General features: G+C 40.0%; 3 protein-coding genes across 3 annotated transcripts; 1 reads left to right on the top strand and 2 right to left on the bottom strand.

Moving 5' to 3' along the window:
* The first annotated feature begins 1,132 nt into the window (after positions 1–1,132).
* LOC115684733 (F-box protein SKP2A-like) lies at positions 1,133–5,126 on the top strand. The gene is made up of 5 exons (XM_030609596.2): positions 1,133–1,151; positions 1,829–2,103; positions 2,999–3,347; positions 3,428–3,569; positions 4,523–5,126. The coding sequence occupies exons 2-5, from the start codon at positions 1,850–1,852 to the stop codon at positions 4,891–4,893; spliced, it is 1,116 nt and encodes a 371-aa protein (XP_030465456.2). The 5' UTR covers positions 1,133–1,151; positions 1,829–1,849; the 3' UTR covers positions 4,894–5,126.
* A 1,705-nt stretch (positions 5,127–6,831) lies between these two features.
* LOC115684730 (putative DEAD-box ATP-dependent RNA helicase 29) lies at positions 6,832–12,890 on the bottom strand. Its single transcript, XM_030609591.2, has 11 exons — positions 12,394–12,890; positions 10,852–12,013; positions 10,653–10,710; positions 10,158–10,268; positions 9,373–9,415; positions 8,585–8,661; positions 8,428–8,480; positions 8,224–8,305; positions 8,078–8,134; positions 7,624–7,762; positions 6,832–7,344 (listed from the first exon to the last, which is right to left on the bottom strand). Exons 1-11 carry the CDS (start codon positions 12,767–12,769, stop codon positions 7,130–7,132), a joined length of 2,373 nt encoding a protein of 790 aa, XP_030465451.2. The 5' UTR covers positions 12,770–12,890; the 3' UTR covers positions 6,832–7,129.
* A 1,356-nt stretch (positions 12,891–14,246) lies between these two features.
* LOC115684699 (ras-related protein RABC1) lies at positions 14,247–18,430 on the bottom strand. The gene is made up of 7 exons (XM_030609547.2): positions 18,260–18,430; positions 17,973–18,133; positions 16,969–17,037; positions 16,376–16,441; positions 15,423–15,544; positions 14,974–15,102; positions 14,247–14,555 (listed from the first exon to the last, which is right to left on the bottom strand). Exons 2-7 carry the CDS (start codon positions 18,106–18,108, stop codon positions 14,442–14,444), a joined length of 636 nt encoding a protein of 211 aa, XP_030465407.1. The 5' UTR covers positions 18,109–18,133; positions 18,260–18,430; the 3' UTR covers positions 14,247–14,441.
* Between the last annotated feature and the right edge of the window lie 5,892 nt (positions 18,431–24,322).

Raw genomic sequence — 24,322 nt, 5'->3', positions numbered from 1 at the left:
TTAGTGAGCTTAATTCTTAACCGAACACCCAGGACTCAAAGAATCACGCACCGACGAGTAAAAATAAAAAGCGACAGTTATTGGTTTAGTTGGGGAGGGAGCGGCTTCGGTTTTCAGCAAATGGAGAATCTCCTACGCACACGCACGGACTTCATTTGTCTCCTTCATCGTGCGCTTCCTTTTCGCTTTATACCCTCTTTTCAATTTTAGAAAACTTTATCACATAGAGGAGGGAAAAAAATCAAAATAAGAATTCACAATTTCCTCATTAATCCGCCTTCATTTCTCCGTCACCCTTTTTCCCCTTGACTCAAAAGGATTAGGACGGGCGGCACATCACCTCTCTCACTATTACCCCCCCCCACATCTTAAATAAAACGGGCTTAGCGACGGAAATTGAGGCGTGAGATCGCCGGTGTCGTTCTGCCTGCTTAGGTCGAGTGACATTAAATATCTTGAATTTTTATCTAAACCTAGCTCATAAAAAAACGAAAAGACTCAGTCTCTAGTCGCTCTCTTGCTCGATCGACGTGGATTAAATCTAAGTAAGGATCTACATAAATTTTACCCAAATAATTTCTTATCTTGATGGTAATATCTACTTGGTGATTAATTTAGATGGATGGTAATGGTAGAATTTCTTCTTCCGAAACCTCAATTTACGTGAATTTTTTCTCTTTTTTTTGGGCCAAACTCATCAATATCGTGAATCGCAAAGCAAGGCGCTTTTAGTTTTATCGCAAATTTTTAGCACTCCCCCCCCACGAAAAGCAGAGGAAAAGAAAAAAAAAAGGTGGGGCCCAAGAGCGCTCACCTGTCGTGTCGCGCCACGTGGAAGTCTACGAGTCGCTAGCTCGCCTTCCCCTTCCCTTCCTGTACGTCTCCCTCTCTTTTTTTTTTTCGTTCTTTTTAATGTTTTTTTATTTTTTTTCGTTTTCTTGGATTTTGCCCCGTCCCTTTTTTTTTTTTTTTTTGACTCAGCCCCGTCTTTAATAAGCGCCAAGACAATCTCTTTCGTCCTTCTTCTTCCTTCTTCCTTCTTCTTCGCCTGTGTTTGTTGACAGCGGAAGAGGAGACGAAGAGGACCCTCCTCGAGACTCCCGAGACCAAGCAAAGAATCCACCCCCCCGTCTCCGCTTCGAAAGTTGCAGGTGGGTATTCAACCCGTCATTTCTTCTTCCCGTCGGCCCTCTTGCTTCTTCCTGTTCTTGTTCTTGTTCTTGTTCTTTGCTTTGTTGGGTATCTCTTTTCCTGATCATCTTCTGTCGTGATTTTTCTCCATCTGGGTCTTTGACGATATGTTGGGCTGCTAATCTTTCCACCTTCGTTTTCCTCTTTCGTTTTTTTGTGCTGAATCGATAGCAGGTGGTGGAGGAAGCGTTTTGTTGTTTTGGTGTCCTGCTAATTTAGCTCAAGTTGTTTCTTTGTGACGGCCTCTTGGTTGTACAGTCTGCCCCCTGTCGAGGGTAATTTTCAGAGTTAAGTGATGGAACTGATGGATTTCTCGTGGTCCAGTTTCTCACAGCACCGACTCTGTTTCAGAGGATGAACCTTGGAGGAATTCCGTTTCCTTCTAATATGATCATGTACACCGGTCGATGCTTGCCTTAATCGAGTAACGCGCGTGTTTGGTGTCGTCGCGTGACTGTAAACTCCTTCTGTGCTGTGTTCACGACGCCCTATGATCTTGTTTATTGGTCATGACACGCTTGGGTCATTCTGATCTCGTACTCTGACTACTCTCTTGTCGTTTTACAACTTGCATTCAACTGAAACATTGTCCTGTGCTCACTTCAACGGGAGTTTCTAATCGAAAAAGTTGTTGCAGGTTGTGCCTAGTGCGAGTGAAATGGTGGTCGGGAATAAATTGAAGGCTGAGGACTTGAACTTGTGCTTTGAAAGCCTGATGATGGTTGGGGGCGGTAGCGATGGGAAGGCGAAGATGGACTGTGGAGTCATCACCGAGTGGAAGGACATACCTATGGAGTTGTTGCTACGGATCATGTCGCTCGTCGATGATCGCATGATAATTGTCGCTTCTGGGGTTTGCAGCGGATGGAGAGACGCGATTGGCCTCGGCCTCACGCATTTATCTCTGGTGTGGTATGTAATTTCCGCTGTATCCCTCCACCTGATGTTGGGAACTAAATATGTCTTGTTGCTTAGCTAGGACTATGAGCAGTAGAGTTTTCTGTGACTTTAATTGCTCTGTGACTTCAGTTGAAGAGGATAGGTTTAATCTTGATTTCTCTTTTCGGTCTGTTGATCACTTCAATAGGTACTGTGCCATAATGATAAGTCTAACTACACATTCTACTTCTAGTATTTTGTATGCGTATGTGCTACTTAGGACTATGCATTAACAGGTTTATGACAATTTTGTATTTTCTGGAGTCAATTGCCTTCAGTTACATGCAAAACAGTTGAGCAAGCTAAATATATCTTTATTGTGAAACGGGCATTCAATTTGTTTTTATTACTCAGTTGGTGCCAACCCAGACTATTGGCAGAAGGAGTTTGTAAATTCATTGATTTCTTCTCCCAGTGTGAAAATTTTGTGAGAATGTTTGTTGTTAGAGCCTTTCTGGATACTATCAAGCCAGATTTGGGTCTAGCAGTCGTTCTTCCTTCATTAATGACATTCAATCTTGCTCAAACTGAGGGTTAGTTATTTTAATATTTGTGAGGGCATCAATCTGGAAAAAGAAAGGAAGTGATGTGTTTCTTGTGCTTCACTCCTGGACTTCTGTTTCTGGTGCACTTTGTATGATGAACTTGACATCAGCTTTGTGAATGTGGCTCCTGATCTGATTGCACACAGTCCTTTCTTTTCGTAAGTGAATCACTGTATGATATTGGGAAAGATCTTGGAGGACATCAGCCAAGAGAATTTCTGCATCACTTGTATCTTAATGAAGTGTTCTTGTATGATGTGTTTCTTTGTGATATTTCTGTATAATGTGTTTCTTCGTGATGCGGCTTTCATGTTATATTTTAGGTTAAAGAAGAACATGAACAACTTGGTCCTATCTCTTGCCCCCAAGTTTACGAAGCTGCAGACATTGGTGCTGCGTCAAGACAAACCACAGCTTGAGGACAATGCTGTTGAGGCCATCTCAACTTACTGTCATGAGCTCCTAGACCTGGACCTTAGCAAAAGCTTCAAACTTACTGACCGCTCCCTATACGCTCTAGCCCGTGGATGTCCTAATCTCAGTAAGCTCAACATTAGTGGGTGTTCAGCATTTAGTGATGAAGCTCTCGAATACCTGACTAATCTATGTACGCAATTGAAGATTTTGAATCTTTGTGGATGTGTTCGGGCAGCATCAGACCGTGCGTTGCAGGTTTAACCAACTTGTTCCCTTGTCTCATGTCATTTCTCTGTGTGCATCGGGCAATGTGTGATGGTAATATTTCCCCACAGGCTATAGGGCGCAACTGCAATGAAATGCAATCTTTAAATCTGGGATGGTGTGACAACGTGGGTGATGTTGGGGTCATGAGCTTGGCATTTGGATGTCCTGATCTCAGAGTTCTTGACTTGTGTGGTTGTCTCCGTATAACAGGTACTCTAAGATATGATGGCTGTACTGAAGTTATTTTTATTCCATGGGATACAAACTGATCTCGACTAGTTGTTGGCTGATGTGTTAAGAATAGAGTAACGTGGAATGTGGATGTGATTGCTTCTGCAAGTCGACTGTGCTTGTCTTGTGTATTTATTTTCACTTAATGATTTTTCCTTTGAGAAAGTTAAGATGCTGCCTACATCCAGGAACATTGTCTGGTGATTTGGCCGCGATAAGTCACCTCAGGTGATCAAATAGATTATTGTCAACTGGGTCATGAATTTGAGATTCTTGATTGCCTGTGTTACCTGAAGTTGTCCACCAAGTCTTTATCCTTGCTGGGGCTCTACTCATCTAGCTTTCCTTTTCTCGTTTCCCTGTGAGGTTCTATGTAATTCAATATGCTGTTATATTGAATAATTGTTCGAGTAAGTCTTGAACGAGCACGAGAATTTTCTGTGTCCATCTCTATCCTTCAGTTATGCAAGATACTGCTACGGCATGTACCATTATTAAGCAATTTTCTACGCAATGATACCGTGTCAATGAGGAGCCAGTAAAGGAGCGTAAATATCACAGGGAGAGTAAAGAACTTGAGATTTTCTGATCACTATGATCGAACTTTACCTGAGAATCACATTGGAACTTCTGGACAGTCTTAGGTGTAGATTAAATGTGTGCATGTTCTGCTATTATCATCTGATTGCACTCCAAACTGTAGAATATTGATAGCACTTTGCCTTGCCTTGTCTTGATAACACATGGAAAACTCAATTGCTCTCTGTGGATCTTGACTTGTCATGATAAAAGATCACTCTGAAACTGATCAAAATGAGTGAACAGTGAAAAATTTCAAGTTATGGTCCTTCGCGAAACAAGCATGATAGATTTGCTTAGTACATTACAAGCCACCATGTCCTGCTCTTGATGTTTTCATACTTTTCTTGCAGATGACAGTGTGATTGCATTGGCAGATGGGTGTCCACACCTGACATCTCTTGGGCTGTACTACTGCCAGAACATCACAGACAAAGCGATGTACTCTTTGGCACAGAGTCGAGTGAAGAACAGGCCTTCCCTATGGGAGTCCAAGAATGGCCGAAGCGACGATGAAGGGCTGAAGAGTCTAAACATCAGCCAGTGCACGGCTCTTACTCCTCCCGCCGTTCAGGCACTATGTGACTCATTCCCTGCGTTGCATACTTGCCCCGGGAGGCACTCTCTGAATATAAGTGGTTGCCTGAGCTTGACGTCGGTGCACTGTGCCTGTGCTTTCCAAGCTCACCGCGTCCCGAGCTCGCTTCCATACCTAGCTCATTGATTCGATCGATGAGGTGAAGGTACACAGGGATGTGCTTCTTACAAAAGCGTAGGTTAGAGGAGAAAATGGTGTTGTGCCTCTTGTATATATGTGTCTGTTTTGAAATATAGACGACTCGGAAAACAGGTGTATTTCCGTAATGTTATTAGAGACTTCTTGTTGTCTTGGTCTTGACTCGTTTTGGAGTGTGTATAACTCGGACTTCTTGGAACGACGCTCTCGGGTCTTTCTCCTGTGTTTCTTCTCTACCTCTGTGTCTTGCTACAACAATGAAGGACAGAGGATTAGGAGCAAGAATCAGGCTTGTGCAGTCACTGAAACACGTCCCACGAACTCACCCTATGAACAAAATTTGTATCTTTGCTATTTGACTTCTATGCGTATAACCAAGTGAGCGTCCAAACGTTGAAGTTAGTATTCGACTTAAAATTATTGTGGCGCATAAAGGAAAATCAAATTAACTTCTATACCGAGTCCATGGTTCTGGGCCAGTTTCTTAATGCAGAATGACTTGATCCATGCGCCTGAACCGCCGAGAGAGTGTTGCAAATGCTTGGGTGATATAGAAAGTCATGCGGGTAAAAGTATATATATACTCACTGAACCCGCGGCTCAATAGTTAGGGAATTGAGTGGGTTGGGTATGTTTAGTTGCAGGTGTGGGGTTCCACTTTCACGCTTTGCAAAGAGAGCAAAAATCCGAGAGAGGGAGGACAAGTCAGAGTAGGACAGACACTATTACTCATCTCTTCCTTCCAATCGTTCATCCATAATATAAGCCATGTGCTTGGTGTGAGAAACACACCATCGTCAGGGTTTGATCTCGTGGGTATGATGCTTGCGGCCTGTGGGCACGCAAAGAGGAAACGTGATGGACATTGTCCTAATTTGAGCCACGAAAACGGTGGCTTCCACATGAAGAATTTAGACACAAAGATTGTTAATCTCGGAGATATCGTCCTGGGATTTGACCTTTTCTCTCTTGTGGGGTCAGAAACTTGAGATCTATATTCAGCAGACTAGTGTATGAACTAGGGAAAATTATCAAATCAGTCCTAAACTTATTGTCAAATCAATCGCCAGAGGCCTCGCCGGCCCTCCCCTCTGGCCGGCCGCCGGTCGCCGGACCGGCCAGAGGGGAGAAAGCAGAAAAAAAAAAGAAGAAAAAGAAAAAAAAAGATTAAAAAATTGAAAAAAATAATTAAAAATTGCCACGTCAGTCGGCCGGCGGCCACGTCAGCGCTGGCTGGCCAAAATTGACCGGAAGGACTCAATTGGCAAGAATTTAAAAGGTTTAGGACTGAATTGACAAACTTAAAAGGTTTAGGACTGAATTGACAAACTTAAAAGGTTTAGGACTGAATTGGCCGCCGTACAATAAGTTTAGAACTGATTTGACAATTTTCCCGTATGAACGATAATTTTCGAGAGGCCACTAGGGCCGTCTCAATCAAATCGATTTTAAGGATTCCTACGGACTTTTTTTTATTTTTTGTTTTTTGGTCGTGACCTACGGACTTCGTTGCGCAGAATCTTAGCGGTCCAGGATCCATCATAGCCTTGGTCAAAGGACTGATCGTTTTCTTTCCTTTTTTTTATGCCGCTACAAAATGCCTACCAATGTGACAATGACCTGGGATGCTGAAGAAGTCAATGAGCGCGGTATACATAGCATGACATTACTAATTCAGTCACGCGAGTGCTTTTGAATCTAATGATATCATCTGTTCCTAGCCCACTGAAAAACTTCTAAGCAATAACATCTGCTATGGTAGCACCGTTCATGCGGGCGCTAAAGCTAAAAGGTCCGACTTAGTTCCTTAATCGGGGATCGTTGTTTCCTGTTAGACTAAGTACCGGACTGGAACAGGATACAGTAATGACCGACGTAACCGGGACACATGGAAATCCTGTCACTGAAATGAAATACACAATAAGGTTCGGGGACTAATAGTTGAAATTTACTTGATCGAGTAACTTAGAATGCAAATACATAAAGCGTTGCGGTGATCTTCAGGTTGGAAAAATTGAGTGCAAAGGCCTCTCATGTATGGGTTAATCCATCCAAATCAACTCATAACAGAGTAATTTATATTGCGGACACTATAAGAGGCAATCATTACACAGAATCCACTGCCCAAAGAAAAGGTTAACCAATGGCACAAGTAGAGAGACAGAGGATTAACTCAAAATTGTTTGCAGCATGTTAATATGCTGATAAGTAGATCACACATGATTTACTTCTTGCCCTTTCTTTTTTTCCCATTCTTACCAAACTTTTTACTTTTAGCTGATTTGCTCTTCATATAGGATATTTTATCCGCTTTCTTCTGTCTCTCCTTCCGTACCTGTTCCAGATTCTTAATCTCTGAACGTATGTTGGCATTCGGAAGTGCCCGCTGCTTCTTTCCTCCCTTGAAATTTCTGGCCGCCCTTGGAAATTTGCGATCTCCTGCAGACAAACACATTTTAAACAGATCATCCATTAGTATATATTTGCTACTTGAAATATTGCGAGTTCCCATCAGAAGAGGAGCAAAATTAGAAAAGCAAAATCCAAGAAAAGGAGGCTTTGCAAGCGAAGAGGAAAAAACAAATTAAAACCAAGTTAGAAAGAACAAAAAAAAAATAAAGAGAAATGAAATGTTTATCTAAACTAACCATCAAAGGAGGAAGCGCGAAGAAGATGAAAAGTTTGAGCACATCAACAGAAAAGCCAACCAGAGCTCACCTGCCAAGCCAGCGGACCCTACAAAGTTTTCGTCGTTACTCGTTCCTTTCAGTGATATTTTGCTGTGTGACCGTTCTTTCCACTTCTTATATATTCCAGTTTTGTTTGCTTTCACCTTTACTCCGCCCTCAGTCTTTATCTGTGCAGCAATCATTACATACAAAAGAAAAAGAAAATCATATCTCTAAATTGATAAGCTGCACATGTAGAATGAAATCATTCAACAGAAATCCATTATGTTCGCATGTAGACCTACATTGAGGACTCCCTCTGGAGTAATAATTCTATCATAACTGAATACGTTGCTACACAAGTCACAATTCATCACAGAAAGAAAAAACTAATATTCCTCATCAAAACAAACTCATATGTAAGTAATCTTGCCCAAAGGCAAGGTAACCCTATGATTCCATATATTTAAACATGAAACTACTGTGATGAGGTTGGAAGGTACCTTTCCACTAGCTGTAACACGTTCACCATTGTTCAACTTGACATACTTTTTACTCCTCTGCCATCAAAAGAACACGAACAGAAAATAAACTCACATTATTCAAAAGAAAGAAGTCAGTGATCACGAAAACGGTCCGACTTATGTACCTTGTCCCAATGGTATGATGCCCTCTGCTTCTGAATGCCTCCACTGTCATCTGCAACTAGATCGAGGACAGCACTTTCCAACCTAGAAAAAGTAACAAATAGATAAAGCCCGCAGTGAAAAACTTACTAATCATAGCCACCAGAGAAACATGTCATGTAATAACATCATTAAAAAACTTGAAAAGGTTAATGGTAATCGTTTACCTATTTGATCCAAAGCCTTCATTACCTCTCACAGAGAGCCCTGACTCCATATGCTGCACAGTACATGGAGCAAATGATAGTTTACCATCCAGCCTTTAGGAATGCAAAATCAGATAAAATCCACCAGGAAGCACATTTCCTCAATAACATTACTTACATGGTTGGTCGGTATTGAACTGATATAGTACTCATCATCCTTGAAACTCCTTGACTTTCGTTTGGAACCGCGGGTCTCTAGCACCATGAGAAATTTTTTTAAGAAAAATGACCATTTAAAAGTCGAAGACATCATTACAAAATATTGTGTATGATATTGCGAGACCCAATAATCTGCTGACACTCAATGGCATAGAAATGCATGTCCATCTCATTCTTACCTTTTTTTTTTTTTGGTAAGGAAATCTCAATCTTACCTTTAACTCCAGATATTTGACAAATGCAGAATAAAATAATCCAAGGTAAAGATTACATTTGTAAACAAAAGGCAACAACACTTTAGAACCAAATATGTGGAAATAAAAGATTTGCAACGAATTTTTCTTTTAAGAAGTCTACTCTTCTTCCTTCGTCAACACAAAACTATCCAATAGCATTCACTCATATCCTTCTTCATTTCGTTAATCGTTATCCCACATGGAAAAGAGCAGGCAGGCAAATCTTAAACACTTAACCTCACAATCGTCTTTGGCAGGAAAAAAATCATCCCTTGAGTAAGAGGGAAAGAGACTGCATACATGTTGACAGAATGACATTTCTTAAATTTGAAAAAGTTCGTCTTCAAACATTAATAAAGGAACAAGACCAGAAAATCTGGAAGAAATATCTACTGCCTGAAAGCCATGTTAATATGGTCTATTTTCATCAGACCTGTAGGTCTTATGCCCAAACAGTTGCACCAACAAAAATATTAGAGCAATGGTATCAAAAAGATCCAAAAAAGAGAACCTTTTTTCTCCTTTTCCTTGGAAGAAGTGCTCACTGGAATGATCTGCAAGTTAACCAGGAAAAGGAGTTAGTATCCAAGTAAAGACCCTAAAAACTACCAGATATAAAAGAATAGAACTGCCTCATCATGCCAATATTTATCATATCAAGAAGGACATGTAATAATCTTCCCAAATTAACCTATTTGAGCCAGATTGCTTCAGGTCACCACCTTCCTTGACCTCGCGGCACATTGTTGTAATTTTTAGCAACATTTCAGCAGCACAACAACGTATCACATAGCTCAAGATCTTATTTTGACATTACGATGCCTAAGAGCACACATTTTCGGCTATTCAAACAGGCAGTACAACGGCATGTCCTAGGCTTTCGATTTTTTACTTTGGCATCACAATGGCATCTGATAGGGTACTCGAGGGAGACAATAGAGCGTGCAAGTTCACACATTTGTGAAACACAATTGAACTCACATCCATTTGGAGGAAAAAAATCCCTAGTTTTAACTCCCTGATGAAAATAAAAAAGAGAACAATTACACATACTACATCTTAATCACGAGAAGCTTTTGCTATTTAAGGGCAAACACTTAAAATAGCTAAGAGAATAAGCAAGAGCAAAAGATTGGTGTGGCTTAAGGAAAATATCGTGACATGGTCCGTTACCAGAAAGAAAAAAGCCTATGAGAACAGATGGTCCAAGTTTAATCCTCTAACTGATAAATTACATGAGCGCTTTTCTTAGCTACTACGCTCATTCACAGACAGAAAATGGAAATAAAACCATACCTCAACCTCTTCTGAAGGTTTGCTATCACGTTGTTGCTGTACCGAATTTATGATGCCGTCATGAATAGCTCTTTTTTTTTTCATCACATCAACCCACTGACTGGAGGGACCCTGAAAATAAGCCAGAGTCAATACAACAATTGAAAAGATAAGCATTTCAGAATCTCTGACTTAAAGAATATATACTTCACATATCAACACCATGCTCGCATAGTACACTTGAATTGGAGCAAAGTTCAAGAGAGTCAGAAAAGTTGACACCATAAAAAGACTCGTGTCAGAACATCCCCCAGGGGAGGGGGGAGGAAAAAAGAGAAAAGAAATGAGTCTAAAATATCATGTCGAATGAAATAAACTAATCACAAGAATCAGCAATAGCAACATAATAGCTGTATGAGCTCTGAGGAAGAACTAGCCATTGAAAAAAACAAAAGGATGCATCCTCATTTCAATTTAAGAAAGCATTCCAAAAGGGGTCATGCTATTGGAAGCTACCTGCAGATGCTTAGATTTAGCAGCCTCCCCTTCAGCTTCAAGAATCGTCTGCTTCGGCCTAGCATAAATCAGAAAGTCGCAAATTATGAAATGTTAATTGTTTGTTCGGAATAGAACCAAACAGAAAGAAATGCAGAAAATCAATAATTTGATAAATACATAGCATGCTGCATTTTAGGAAAAGAAATTGAGAAGATACCTGAATGTTTTCAGCCGCTCGGAAAAAGCCAGAGCTACCAATTCACCACCTGCAAGTACATTTTTGAAGATCGGATGCAAGCCTTCCCGAGGTAAGTCCTTTACTCTTTTTATGGACTCTTTCGAAGGCGACGGTTTTGTCTTTGAGTACAATCTAAAAGCATTTGTACATGTTTTCTGCAAAGTATACAATTCTGCGGATGAATCGATGATTTCCCGAACTCTATCAGAGACAAGATCTATTACTGTCTGCGGAAAGCGTCCATAAACAGTTTCTCCATTGGCAATTGCTTCATCAATCTTAGACATCACTCCATCCATATCCTTCAAAACCTCATCCTCAGTAGGAGCAGGCCGAATTGGCTTTGAAAGAAATAGATGGAGGTCTAAGAGATAAGCCATATCTTCAGTTGTCACAAACGAATATGCAGTACCAGTCCTACCAGCTCGTGCTGCCCGTCCAACTCTATGGACAAAAATTTTGGGTTTAGGGGGAAAGTCCCAGTTAATCACATTATCGAGCAACGGAATATCGATGCCCCGAGCCGCAACATCAGTGACAATCAGCAGCATAGTCTTTCTTGATCTAAACCTTGACACATGGATTTTGCGAGCATCTTGATCCATGTCGCCATAGCATACAGAAGGCTCAATACCCTCAGCTCTAAACAAAATATTAAGGAACTCCACATGATGTTTGGTGGAAACAAAAATCAGTGTCTGCTGGTCTGAACTAATTTGCTCCCTTATTAGATATAGTAATGCCGCATGTTTTTCCTCCTGCCTTAAAATGAAAAAGGCAAGCTTCAAGTCAGGACTGATCCTAGTCTCCAAGTCTAACCGAACAAGCAGAGGGTCTCGGAGACCGGCCTTGGCAAACTCAGCAAGTGCGCTGGGTAAGGTTGCACTGAAAAGCAACGTCTGCCGATTTTCACCGAGTTGAGATAGTATCTTATGCAACTGCTCCGCAAAACCCATGCCAAATAAGCAATCCGCTTCATCGAAAACCACATACTCCACCGTCCGCAGCGTCATGTCATCAACTTCAGACAAATGGTGCATCAGTCTACCGGGTGTAGCAATTATAATGTCAGGGTTCTGTGCCAACTCCTCAAACTGGTTCTCCATGCTATCCCCACCCACGAGTAAGCTCGTCCGAAGATCTACAGCATTTGTAAAAGTCATCAACTTCACCAATCCCATCAAAATTCTGCCTCATTCCAACAAAAATTATACGCACTCAACAGATATTCCTACAGCAAAAGTAACAGAGGAGCGATCTAAATTGTCCCCCACATAAAACCAAAAGTAGAGCTAAAGTCTAATCAAGCTGAATAATCCCTTACCACTTGCTAACATCATATAGAAAAGAATAAATTTTTTATGTACCACCACCTCGTTTTAGCCAAATTTTGATGCCGCCCTCATTTCAAAATCAGCGAGAACCTCTTACAGCCACCAGAAAAGTTGCATAATTGCATTAAACTTCTCAGGCATCATTCTTGTCCTCATAACGGGCGCGCGAGAGGAGAAGAAAACTAACCCGTGAACCGGCCGAGCTCCTTGGTGAACTTGAGGGTCTGCAGGGCCAGATCCCGGGTGGGCGACAGGATCAGAGCCCTAACGCCGCCCTGGGGCAGGTGCTGCTTCAGCTTCTCGAGCATGGGGACGAGGAACGCCGCGGTCTTGCCGGAGCCGGTCCTGGCCATGGCGACGACGTCGGCGCCGGAGAGGATGAGGGGCATGGTCTTGCGCTGGATCGGGGTGGGGACCCGGTACCCCTTGCGCTTGACCCCGCGGAACACGTCGGGGCTGAGGCCGAGGGACTCGAACCCGCCCGACCTCGCCTTCTTCTTCCGCTCCTCCCTCCGCTTCAGCTCCGCCTTGGAGCTCACGTAGAGCTGCTGCTGCCCGGCCATTGGAGCGCCCCCCACTTCTGGAGCTCCTCGACGCTGGCGAAGAAGAAAGAAGAAGGAAGGAAGTAGTAATGGTTTCGCTAAACCCTCCTTCTCTTCGGGTTTTAGTTTCTCTCTCGCTATTTTCGTTCCTTTTTTGTTTATGGGGGGAAAAAACGAGAAAATAATAGTAAGGAACAAGGCCTAATCCCCTAAAAAAATCCTAAATTTCAGATCCAGTCTTAATTCCATCCCAAAACTTTTTTCTTTTGTCGTAAAATTTTTTCAACTTTCGCTCTACACATCCAAAAATCGTCTTCAATTTACTCAGAATTTTCGAATCAGAACCGGTTACAAATTCATTATTAGAATCAGCATTTTTATTAACACCCTTGTTAAGGAATAATAGCATTGATAATATTGAAAAAATCAGTGGCGATTTTTGGACCGTGGGTGAATTTGAGACTAGAGTGAAAGTTGAGAATTTTTTTGAGACAAAAAAAATTCAGAACAAAGTTGGGACTGATCATAAAGTTGAGGATTTTTTAGGGAAATAGCCCTCATAGACAAAATGATTTTTGGCAATTAAAAAGGATTTGACGAGTTAAGGTGTGAGGATTGCAAATTTAGCAAAAATTAAAAATCAAAAGTCATATTAAAAAGGCATATTTCTAGCTTACTAAGATTTGAAATTGAGAGTAATAAGGGCGTATTTGGTGATCATCTTATATTTTTTCCATCGTTTTGTTCTTTTGTTCCCTGAAATTAAAAAAGAATAGAAATCCGTTTGGTACGAGACGGGCCATACCTAGTCATAGTTTTTTCCTTTGACAGGTCATCTATCCCGAGCCTAAGTCACCTATGCCGGGCCCGAGTAAGCTTAACTTTGGAATTCCAAAGAACAGCTTGACGTTATGTCAGAAAATGTATCAGTGAGTTAATTCCAATTATAACACACACACACATATATATATCAAACACACTCTCCCTTGTTCAATGTTCAATTCGATTCATTCATGCTTCATTCTTTACCTAAAAGCCTGTCAAGAGTCCCTCATTGTCCGAGCCCTCTAGTCCCAACGACTTCTCTCTGCCCTCATTGGATTGAGTCATTACAAAAAAAATGGATGAATGAAAGACGGACAAAACTAAATTCACGTTTGTGATTCCACGATAAAACCATCTTAGATTATAAAAGCGTGCTCTAGAAATGCAAAAGAAGGCGAATTCTACACGTTTCAATATATTGTGACGGGACAAGTTATTGCACTTCTTTGAACATGTAATCCCTACACGATCACTTTTGATGAATGCTCTTGAAAATAGTAAAGACTATTTCGTGACTCTACTTCTGTTGCTCCCTCCAGTTCAAACCGAAAAAATTTCAGTCTCCACCTCAGAAGAAAACATTCTTATAAGTCGAACAAATGTCAATTTCCTCGAAGCTGCCAAACAGAGACCGGGCAACAATGCAACGAGGCACCCAAAAACAGAACAAATAGAGAGATCCATAGCGTGGCATCGACCTTGATTGAAGACAAGCAATCTGTAGAGCTAAATACATTCAAGTTAATAGACAAACAAACAAACATGTGCCAATTAACATATAGTTTCCTGTTACATGGTTGAGCTTGTGACGATCCAAAAGACAAAAGACAGCATAAGGTTGCGAAAAGTTTCGAAATCAATAGTCTGTTCACCAGGAACAACAGCTGCTGGCTGCGGCACTTGTTTCTGCAGGTTTCTGCTTAAATATGTTCTTTTTCACTCCAGCCGACCCCTCTGCCAAAAGACTTGGCGTTTCCAAAATCTGGCAAAATGAAAAGGATCACCATACCATCCATATGTGAGCAAACTTCAAGGAGAACAAAAGTAAAGCACAGACAGAGGAGCGGGTTGAGTAAGACGATTCAAATGGCAGAGCAGACAGATGCACGTCAACATAAGTTACAATCTGGAAGCCGCAAAGAGAATCCAAACAGTAGTCATAGTCAGGGGTTTCGAATTTCACACATGAACATAAAATATATCACATCCTCAAGACAACCTGAAAGCCCACATGGAGCTACAAAAGCAAACGAGGCATGCACATCTTAAAGAGATGGCAGCCAAACAGAAAAAAAAGAAATGCAAAAGAAAATTCTTAAAAATTAGACTGCTCTGGATAGATCCATACCCAAACAAATGTGATTGTAAAAAGGTACTTAAGATGCAGTGTGAACACTTGCCTTCAAAACAAGCTCCTCAAAGCATTGCTCTACATTTATCCGAGTTTTCGCACTACATTCAAGGAAAAGGCACCCATATTCTCTGGCAAAATCAATCCCCTCCTTTTTAGAAACCACCCTTTCACTTTCCTGCAAAAGATGTAACAACTAATTAAGAAAACCTGTAAACCTTTCACAGGAAATTCGGATTTACAAGATTGCATATACATCATCAGGAAAGTCGACGAAATAAACTCGACAACAATTAAACTAAACAAAGTTCCAGCAAGATGAACTTGAAAACACCCTTAAAAATGCTGTGCGTACTGTGGCTAATGAGGTAGCAGTTGGGAGACATCACCATCGAGCAAATCAGAAATCTTAACCCAACAGCATAACTTTGATGTTACGAAGCTACTTGAAATTCTACGAGGTTCTCGTATGCCAATGCAAACCACAGAAGATCAAACCTTATCGACTTTGTTGCCAACCAGCATCTTGATGCAATCTTGATTAGTTGAGTACAAGTCAATTTCTTTTGCCCATATGTCAGCAAGATTTGTGAAAGTCTCTCGCCGTGTCACATCATATACTGTCCAAATCAAATCCAAATAACATAGTGTAAATTCAAGGAAAACATTGAGAACGGTGGATATTACCGAAACGGAGACAAGTTTTCAGTAATCCGTGAAAACATTGTTATAAGTGAGAAAAAATCAGTCAGGCATCAGGTATCATATCACTAGACAGGTTTCAAAAAAAAATAATTACTAGAAAACAGCTTTGCCATTTATGGAGTATTGATACCAAAAATGCCCAAGTCTTCTATCCTGCAGGCAAAAGCATTGGTAACTAACTGCCTGGACATTAACAGATTATCATCTGCATCAAAAACAAGTCCTCGGCCTTTCCATCCTTGCTGCTCAACACAAGATTTTCACGTGACAGAATCCAGATACCATTCAAGTCAGTTTCATACAGGTTTTTATGAACTGCTCATCTCTTTAAGGACAAATTTCTTTTGAGTAGATTTCTCAATGAGAACCCAAGCGATCCTTCAGAAACTCAACACTATTTGCTCAAGGTAATTTCCACTATTGAGCGGTTATAATGTAGTGTTATAGAGCAACAGATATACACAAACACTTTAAAGTTAAGTTTGCTCTCCGCATAATCATTCAAATTCAATCAAAGTGAAGGGCTTAAATTTTACATGAAAACTTTATCAATAGCTCGGTTGAAACAGAAGGCAGATAAAGCCATTAACCACGGAGAATTAACGTGAAGAGAGAGAGAGAGAGAAGGAAATATGATACAAAGATAACAAAAAGGTCTCAGATAGTTTGATATACAGTATAGAAGCAAATTAAAAATAAAAAAAAAACAATCGAGCGACAAGCATAAAAAAGTTTAAATAACATACCCATTATTATCCCTTGAGCTCCCCTGTAGTATGAGCTGGTCAAGGTTCTAAATCTCTCTTGCCCAGCTGCACCATGAGAGAATAAATCTATTATTGTAAGGACCAGGCTCCACAGAAGTAAATAGGGCGCTCCTCACTAATAACACATGATAAAATTCATTTCTAGCTCTCATTCCCTCTAAAAAGAAAACAACGGAATGCAAGCATAAAACGATCCACCCACATTCATCAAAGAATCGTAGACATCAGTAGCTCAAATTTTAACAAATTAGCAAAAAAATGGAACACCACAAGAACGAATGCTGGAAAAGAATGGCTGTAACACTACCTCAGGTGAAAGATAACAGTCATATCTTTGCTTCATTCAATTATCTGAATATTCATTTCAGTAATAACGTTCACTTTCAAACAAAAACACAGCAACTTCCACAACTCCTCTCCCCCTCCCCCCCAATAAGAAAACAAAAAAGAAAAAGAAAATCTGCTAAACAAGTTCTACAACCTTGTTAATTATAGGATATAAGAAGAAGCTAACATCCAGAATCTAGAACCTGCAAGTTAAATTTCATGAGTAAATTGGTGCATAATCTTACCCGTGTCCCATATAGCAAGCTTCAACTTTTTTCCTCCAACTGTAACAAACTTTATCTTGAAGTCCACACCTGAAAAACACGCAAAAGATTAGAAGACGTATATATCTTGTAGGAGAAATGCGCTAACCCACTCTCATGTACTGTAACTAAGAATAAAGGTTTCTTAATGTACAACATTCTCAATACAAAGGTGACACTACAATATTCGAAATCATTAAGTGATTAAGTGGTAATAGCATTAAACGAGCTCGTGGAAACGAGAATTGACTTGCAGATAAAGTTAACCACTCAGTTCCAGACCACAGGTCCCCAAGGTGAAAGCTCATGAGGGAACATCCTGAGCTATTACATGACAAGACGTAATCTCTTAGTCCTTGCATGATGTCGTATTGAATTTTTTCTTGGAAATTAGTTGCTTTACATTGGCGCCCTAGATTAGGTCACGCTTATCTTCTTTCGGGCTACTTCTACTTTGATTAATGCTTCTCAATTCACTCTGTGGCTCCACTAGCTAAGACAAAACGAACTAGAGAACCATTTTTGAGCCAGACAATCGACGCTTAAATTGGGAAAAGAAAACTGTGATTGCATCCCATTCCCCCCGGTTAAACTATGCCCAAACTATGATTGTGGCCCCATCTCCCTAGTTGCAGCAATGATTGCCCGCCAAACACAGAGAATTAAGAAAAGAGGAAAGTTCACATTATCGCCCAACGGTATTTCAAAAGGATAATCACAACCCACAATACTTGATCGCGGTAGATTCTTGGTTAAACCCAGAATTCCCGACTTCATATCCAGAAGCAGTAATAAACAGACAAAATTCGGCTCAGCAATACAATTCGCACACGAAAAACTCCTTTTTGATCACAACCAGATTCAAAGAAAACTCTTTTTTTTTCCCCTAAGCATCAACCACGCGGATCCGAATCAGAAAACAGGGAACCGCAATCTCCACACACAGACACCGCAAGGCGGGGGAAAACTAAAAAGGAAATCGTTACCGATCGTGGGAGACAGATCCTCGAAGGTGTCGGAGGTGAAGCTCAAGAGGAGCGAGCTCTTCCCGACCCCGGAGTCCCCGATCAAGAGCAGCTTGAACAGGTAATCGAACTCCGGCTGGCTCGAAGACGCTTCCATCCGCAGGCGCCCGGAAACCCTAACCCTGCCGATGGACCAAACAAAAAACAACCGGGCGCACCAATCTAAGCGACCAGCAGCAGGAGGCTCGCAACAGGTGAATCGTACTACACGCGACTCAATCAAGGAGCGAGCGAGAGAGAACTGCGACCTTCGAAATCTGCGATTCACGGGAGGAAGAACTCGTTCGCCGATCTGAATCGGAAGCGAATTGCACGAGAATGCGAGGGACTGAAGAAGGAGGAGGAGGAGGAGGAGGAGGAGCGCGAGAGATTGCGAGGTTGCATCAGGGCGAAGAAGAAAGCTCTAAAGTCTTCTTCTTCTTCTTCTTTTCCTCTTTATATTTTTGTTTTGTTTTATTTTATTTTTGTGTTGCCCATTTTTGCGGTTAAAACAAAACGAAAGTTTTTAATGAAAAATTTGTCGGACCGACGTGCCACCGAATCTGATTATAATATAGTTCGATTCGTCAAATCACAGTCTAATTCAAACCTAGGTGGAAAGCATAGACAACCATAATCAATTACTTGAGTGTCGCAAAATTGTAAATGACATCGATTAACTCTGTTTACAATCTCGTTTTTTCTTTATAGTGGTGATGTAATAACGATCTGTGAAGAGAATGCATAGTAAATCCGCAATTATTTAATACGACCCGAGATCATACGTATGACTACAAATTTGATTTGATGCTATGGTGTCTGCGCGTAGCCTCGAGCTGACTAGGGCGATATAACTATGTAAGCACTCGATCTTACTCGAAAGGCCGAGAAATGGGAAAAAAAAAATCCCGGCCTATTGAAATCTTTGGTTTTCATTTGTTTGGAATTCGCTAACATAGCATCTCCTACTTCCCTTTCAAGGCTTCAAAATGAAACAATGTTTTAAGTTCCGATTTTAAGCAATTATAAGGATCCGGATATCGATATCCACACGCTTTTAAAACTTGTTAAGCATTTCGCTTAAACATATTATTATTTTTGTTATTACTCTCTGTAATCCCAATCAACTCAACAATACTTATGCTAAACTAGTCCTTTTTGCCAAGATTTTGTATTGCGTTTATGATGGCATTGCTATACCATTCATTTCAAAGACACCCTTTTAAGCTCGAATATATTTTATTTTTTCATTTGCTTCCTTAATCAAAATCTTTATCATGGAAAATCATCAATTAGAAAGAAGTAAATTTAGACGACAAAGATGCTGGACAGACAGATGGGGTGACCACCTATTTATGAACTCATGACAACTGCCAATCCATATTTAAACCCAAAAGGCAAAATTTCCTCTTGATCGACTTGGTGTCCGAATGGATCGATTAGGTCTTGAATTGTCGATTATAAAGATGGTCGGTTAATCGTGGTCGTGTCCTTGATACGTACCGCCATTTTCCAGGTAACTGTCGCACTAATGTCCAAACCAAACTTTTCGGGTGCGATCGTCGAGCTGACAATAAAGAGGCGATGCCTTTAAATTGGAGGGCAGCCAAGGGTTCCGATGAAAATAAAAGATAGACGAAGGAAATTGGCGAATTATTCCAAGTCTCATGTTGTCCATTATAGAAAAATGCGAGATAATTAACACTAAAGAATTAGGATTATATTACCCTTATTGACATTAAAATTTACGTGATACATCATTTTCCCATCGAAAAGTTTTATCAAGCTTCATAGGACATTTTGGGCCTGTTTCACCGGAAATGTTCCCGCGGTGAAATATAATTCACCGAAAGTCGTTCTTTAATTTTTTATTGAGAGGAGACCGGGTTCTAGGTCTAATTCGAGACATGAGTTATCCAAGCGTGAACAAAGAGTTCGATTGCCTTGATTAACAACTCAAATTTAGTACAATGACGAAGTTCGACTTATATTCATAAACAACTCAGACGAGTCCGTCCAATGACTGGCGGCATCCGGAGTTCATCGATATGATATTACAAAGCTTTTGACTTAGAAAGTGAACAGCTATGGCTACGGAAAGATAAAGTGCGATAGTAAAAAGTAAAGATAAAAAGACAGCATTTTGGTTTGTATGTGTGGAGGGATTTCTTCTGGCAGCCGTGTACTATTTATAATATGAGCTTGGTAACCGCCTTTGGTACCGCGTTCAATGACTACCGTTGATCTCATCTTCGCCATCCATCTAATGACACATGTCCGTTAACTGTCATTGATCTTATCCTTTGTCCGGAGTGATAACTGTCATAAAGTTCATGCCGTCTGACACTTGTCTTCCTTGAAACAATGATCGTTATCGAGCTCGTATTGTCTTGACACCTGTCGTTCTCGAGGCAGTAACCGTCATCAAGCTCATATTGTCTTAACACCTGTCCTTTCCGGGATGATAACCATCATCGAGTTCTTCTTGCTTGACACCTGTCCTTCTCGAAGCAAGAACCGTCGTCAAGCTCTTCGACTTGACACCTATCTTTCTCGGGATGATAACCATCATCGAGTTCTTCCTGGCTTGACACGTGTCCTCCGGCGAACCGTCGTCGAGCTATTTCCTGACTTGACATCTGTCATCCCGAGGTAAGAACCGTCGTTGAGCTCTTCCTGACTTGACATCTATCTTTCTCGGGATGATAACCGTCGTCGAGTTCCTCCTGGCTTGACACTTGTCCTCCTGAAGCAAGAACTGTCGTCGAGCTCTTCCTGGCTTCTTCCTCGATGACAATTTTCGTCAACAACTTCGGTGGTCGCTCTCAAGCTCTCTTAATTTCAAATTTGTCGCCGGTATCTCCTAGTGTTTGCTAGCTATGAACCATCTCGTACAGGCTACGTCATCCTTTGACGTTTATTATTTTACTTATTTCGGTTGTCGATAACCTAATCAATTATAGGTGTCAACAGGGCCTGTTCAAGGATGATGTGTTTAAGAGAGATCTGAATTAGGATTATATTATGTCTTTTCCGTAATAAGTCGTCATATGATTGCTTTTTTAATGCAACTATTTGTCTTTTCCAATCACAAAAATTAACAACCAATGCAGAAGTGAAGATAACTTATGAAAGAAATAAGCTTCGGATATTCATTCCTGTGTATAGCACTTAGATTGACATTCTGAGTCAAGTAACAAGGAAAATCTACTAATTAGGATAGCAAAACGTGGTACGTAATAGGGGTGTGCAACCGGACTAAGTTTACTCGGAAACCGGACCATCCCACCTGAAAAACAGGTCCGGGAATTGGTTCCATTTTTTGAGAGAACCGGTCCGGTTTCCGATTCCAAGTAAAATGCCCTTGGGAATCGGACTGATTTTAGAACCGGTTTTATATGAAGGTCCACTTACAATTTTATACGGCTAAAATACAAAGCATTATATGAGGAATGACAAGGGAGGTGATCATTATTTGTGGATATTCTAACTCACGGACTTGTAAGCATTATATGGAGTAATTTTCTTCTTCTTAAAATTTTTGTTCTGTAACGAAGAAACTACATATCCAACTAAAACCTATGTTATTTTGTCAAGTCCATTAAATTATTGGGACTAAGATAATATGCTTTTGTACGAATACTTAAGATTGTTTGCACAATCAAATTTTTAACCTTTGATTTGAGTTATAAGTTTTCCTATTTGCTACCTGAAAAAAATGAAACCAAAAAAAGGAACAAAAAAAAATAGGTTCTCGAGTAGACCTCGGAACCGGACCGAAAAAACAGGGTAGGTTTCAAAACAGAGTCCAAGGTAAAGTCCAAGGTAAACAGGGTAGGTTCCGGGTTCCAAAAACTAAAAACCGATTATAACATGATGGGTTTTAAGTTCCAGGTCTGGAACCGACTCGTTCTGGAATCGATCATCCCTAGTATGTAATGTCCTTTGCAGCATTTATCGTCGGTTTCCAAATTTTAGCCAATTCAAACACCCAATTTATCAAAGTGATGGGAGATTCCCAATTGATTATTGAACAGATAAAATGAGAATATTAATGTTTAAATGACAACATTATTGGATATTATGCCTTAGCTCAAAAAAATTGCTTCATAAGTTCCTTGATTTTTTTTTCTAATCCATATTGAAAGACGTGAAAACTCGGTAGCCAATGAGTTAGCCTAAATGACATATGGATACAAAACATCAAAGGATTTGCCAAAATAATAATCACAGAAACAAAAGATCTGCCATCAATTGAACATCAAGTCATGATGGTTGACACTAATTTGGCTAAGGATCAAAATTATCGGAGGAAGCCGTTTGTTGGTTGCTTAAAAGAGCCCAATAGTCCAAGGTACAAAAAATTTAAAAGACAAACATTAAAATATCCTTTGCATGGAGACAAATTGTATAACTGGACTGTCAGGGATTATTATTAAAAGGGATAAGTGCAATGAAAGTTTTAAAATTAGAAAAATTATCCAAAAAGTTCTAAATCTATTATAACACTTTGGCCAATTCATTTCTAAAAATTTCAGTTTTACCAATTGAGTACTAAACATTTTCACGCTTGCCAATCGAAGCCATCCGACTAATTTTAGCCGAAAATTGCTTATGTGGATGCTGGTAGTGTCAGGTAAGATGATCGACAGTGACGTAGATAATTTTTTATAATTATTTATAAAAAATATTGTATTTTTTGTATAATTGTATTTTTATTTTTTTCTTCGAGAAGAGTAAGAATCAATCTCCTTGTTGGTTTTCTTTTTTCTTTTTCTTTCTTTCTTTTCCTCTTTTTTACCAAGTCCAGCCCTCCCTCTCCTAGTGGCCGACAAGGTTCGGTCAATGCTTGCCTGTGACCGGCGAGAGTTGGCCAATGACCCTCGACAGGCTTGAAAGAATTGGTGCAATCGAGTAATTTTGTTAATTCTGTCCAACTTAGCTAAAGGAAAATGCTAACCTTGATTTTTTTAAATATTTTCTCTTACCTACGTGACGATGACATGGTTAAAACATGAAACATAAGACTTCAATGACGTAGTTTTGATTCAAATATGTATTTTGATACAAATTTTATTTAAATTAAATTAAAACATAAGCTAAATAAAGAGAGAGAGAGAGAGAGTTTCGATAGACCCTCGTCGCCACCACCCCCATCGTCGCTTGGAAGAGTCAGCGAGGGTGGGGGATGGCTGGGCCCCGGCCCTTCCCGGTGATGGTGTGGGCGGCAGCCCTTGCGGCTTGATTTTTTAAAAATCTCTCTCTCTCTCTCTCTCTCTCTCATAAATTTAGCTTATTTTTTAATTTAACTTAAATAAAAATTATATTAAAAATTAGATTTAGAACAAAACGACGTCACCGCCACATAGGATAGAGAAAATAATAAATAAATGAAAAGCCATGACAGTATTTTCCGTCAGTCAAGTTGGACGGAGTTAACTGAAGGACTCGATTGCACAAATTTGACAAATTTTTAGAACTTGATTGTAATTTTTGTAAGCTTTAAGACTCAATTGCAATTTTATAACAAGTTTTAGGATTTTCAGTGTACTTATCCCTCGTTGAAAATGCTTAAGCAAGCATGAATCAATGTTGACCATGGTAGAATTGCACGAAGGAATCTGTGGCACACATGAGGTTGGAATAAAGATGAAGTGTTAATTGCATCTGCATGGCTATTTTTGGCCTATAATAACTGAAGACTATATTAATTACGCAAAAGAATTAAGTCATGTCAAGTAAATGGACCGATTTAGCATGTTTCGACATCGATATAAATCTCATTGTTCAACCACGACCATTTAGATGTTGGAATATGGACATTGTCGGTAAAATATATCATCCATCGACCAAGAGGCATAGTTTTATTTGGGTTGCAACCAATTATTTTATGAAATACGTTGAGGCGGCATCCTATAAAAATATCACTCAGAAAACAATGAAAGAGTTCATAGAAGAGAATATAATCCATCGGTTTTGTATTCCTGAAACAATAACTACCGATCAAGAGATGTGTTCACTGGAAAAAAAAAAAGGTGTTATATTTTAAGGATAAGTACACTAGAAGTCCTAAAACTTATCGCAAAAGTGCAATCAAGTCTTAAAACTTTTAAATAGTGCAAATAAGTCCTAAAACATGTCAAATTGGTGCAATCAAGTCATTCCTTTAAAATTAACTAACGGAAATGCTGAAAAGACTTTTTTTTTATTAAAAAATAACTTATTAATTTGAAAAAAAATGTCTTCTTTATATTTAAGAAAGAATACATGAGTTCCATCAACAGGCTTTGATGTTGGGATTGCTCAGCGAAGACACTAATTTCCACTCCTCC

The sequence above is a fragment of the Syzygium oleosum genome, unplaced genomic scaffold (assembly GCF_021117445.2).
Source record: "Syzygium oleosum isolate NSW1041296 unplaced genomic scaffold, Sole_v2.1 Sole_v2.02, whole genome shotgun sequence".
Lineage (NCBI taxonomy): Eukaryota > Viridiplantae > Streptophyta > Magnoliopsida > Myrtales > Myrtaceae > Syzygium > Syzygium oleosum.
This window is presented reverse-complemented; position numbering and strand designations above follow the sequence as displayed.

Coding starts and splice junctions, on each gene's coding strand:
- LOC115684699 (XM_030609547.2), bottom strand. CDS start 18,108: ATGGAAGCGTCTTCGAGCCAGCCGGAGTTCGATTACCTGTTCAAGCTG. Junction 16,442..16,968: donor GCTTGCTATATGGGACACGG/GTAAGATTATGC, acceptor CTCATGGTGCAG/CTGGGCAAGAGAGATTTAGA. Junction 15,103..15,422: donor TTGGCAACAAAGTCGATAAG/GTTTGATCTTCT, acceptor CATCTTTTGCAG/GAAAGTGAAAGGGTGGTTTC.
- LOC115684730 (XM_030609591.2), bottom strand. CDS start 12,769: ATGGCCGGGCAGCAGCAGCTCTACGTGAGCTCCAAGGCGGAGCTGAAG. Junction 10,269..10,652: donor CTAAATCTAAGCATCTGCAG/GTAGCTTCCAAT, acceptor GCTTATTTTCAG/GGTCCCTCCAGTCAGTGGGT. Junction 8,481..8,584: donor GTTCAATACCGACCAACCAT/GTAAGTAATGTT, acceptor TGTACTGTGCAG/CATATGGAGTCAGGGCTCTC.
- LOC115684733 (XM_030609596.2), top strand. CDS start 1,850: ATGGTGGTCGGGAATAAATTGAAGGCTGAGGACTTGAACTTGTGCTTT. Junction 2,104..2,998: donor ACGCATTTATCTCTGGTGTG/GTATGTAATTTC, acceptor GTTATATTTTAG/GTTAAAGAAGAACATGAACA. Junction 3,570..4,522: donor TGGTTGTCTCCGTATAACAG/GTACTCTAAGAT, acceptor CTTTTCTTGCAG/ATGACAGTGTGATTGCATTG.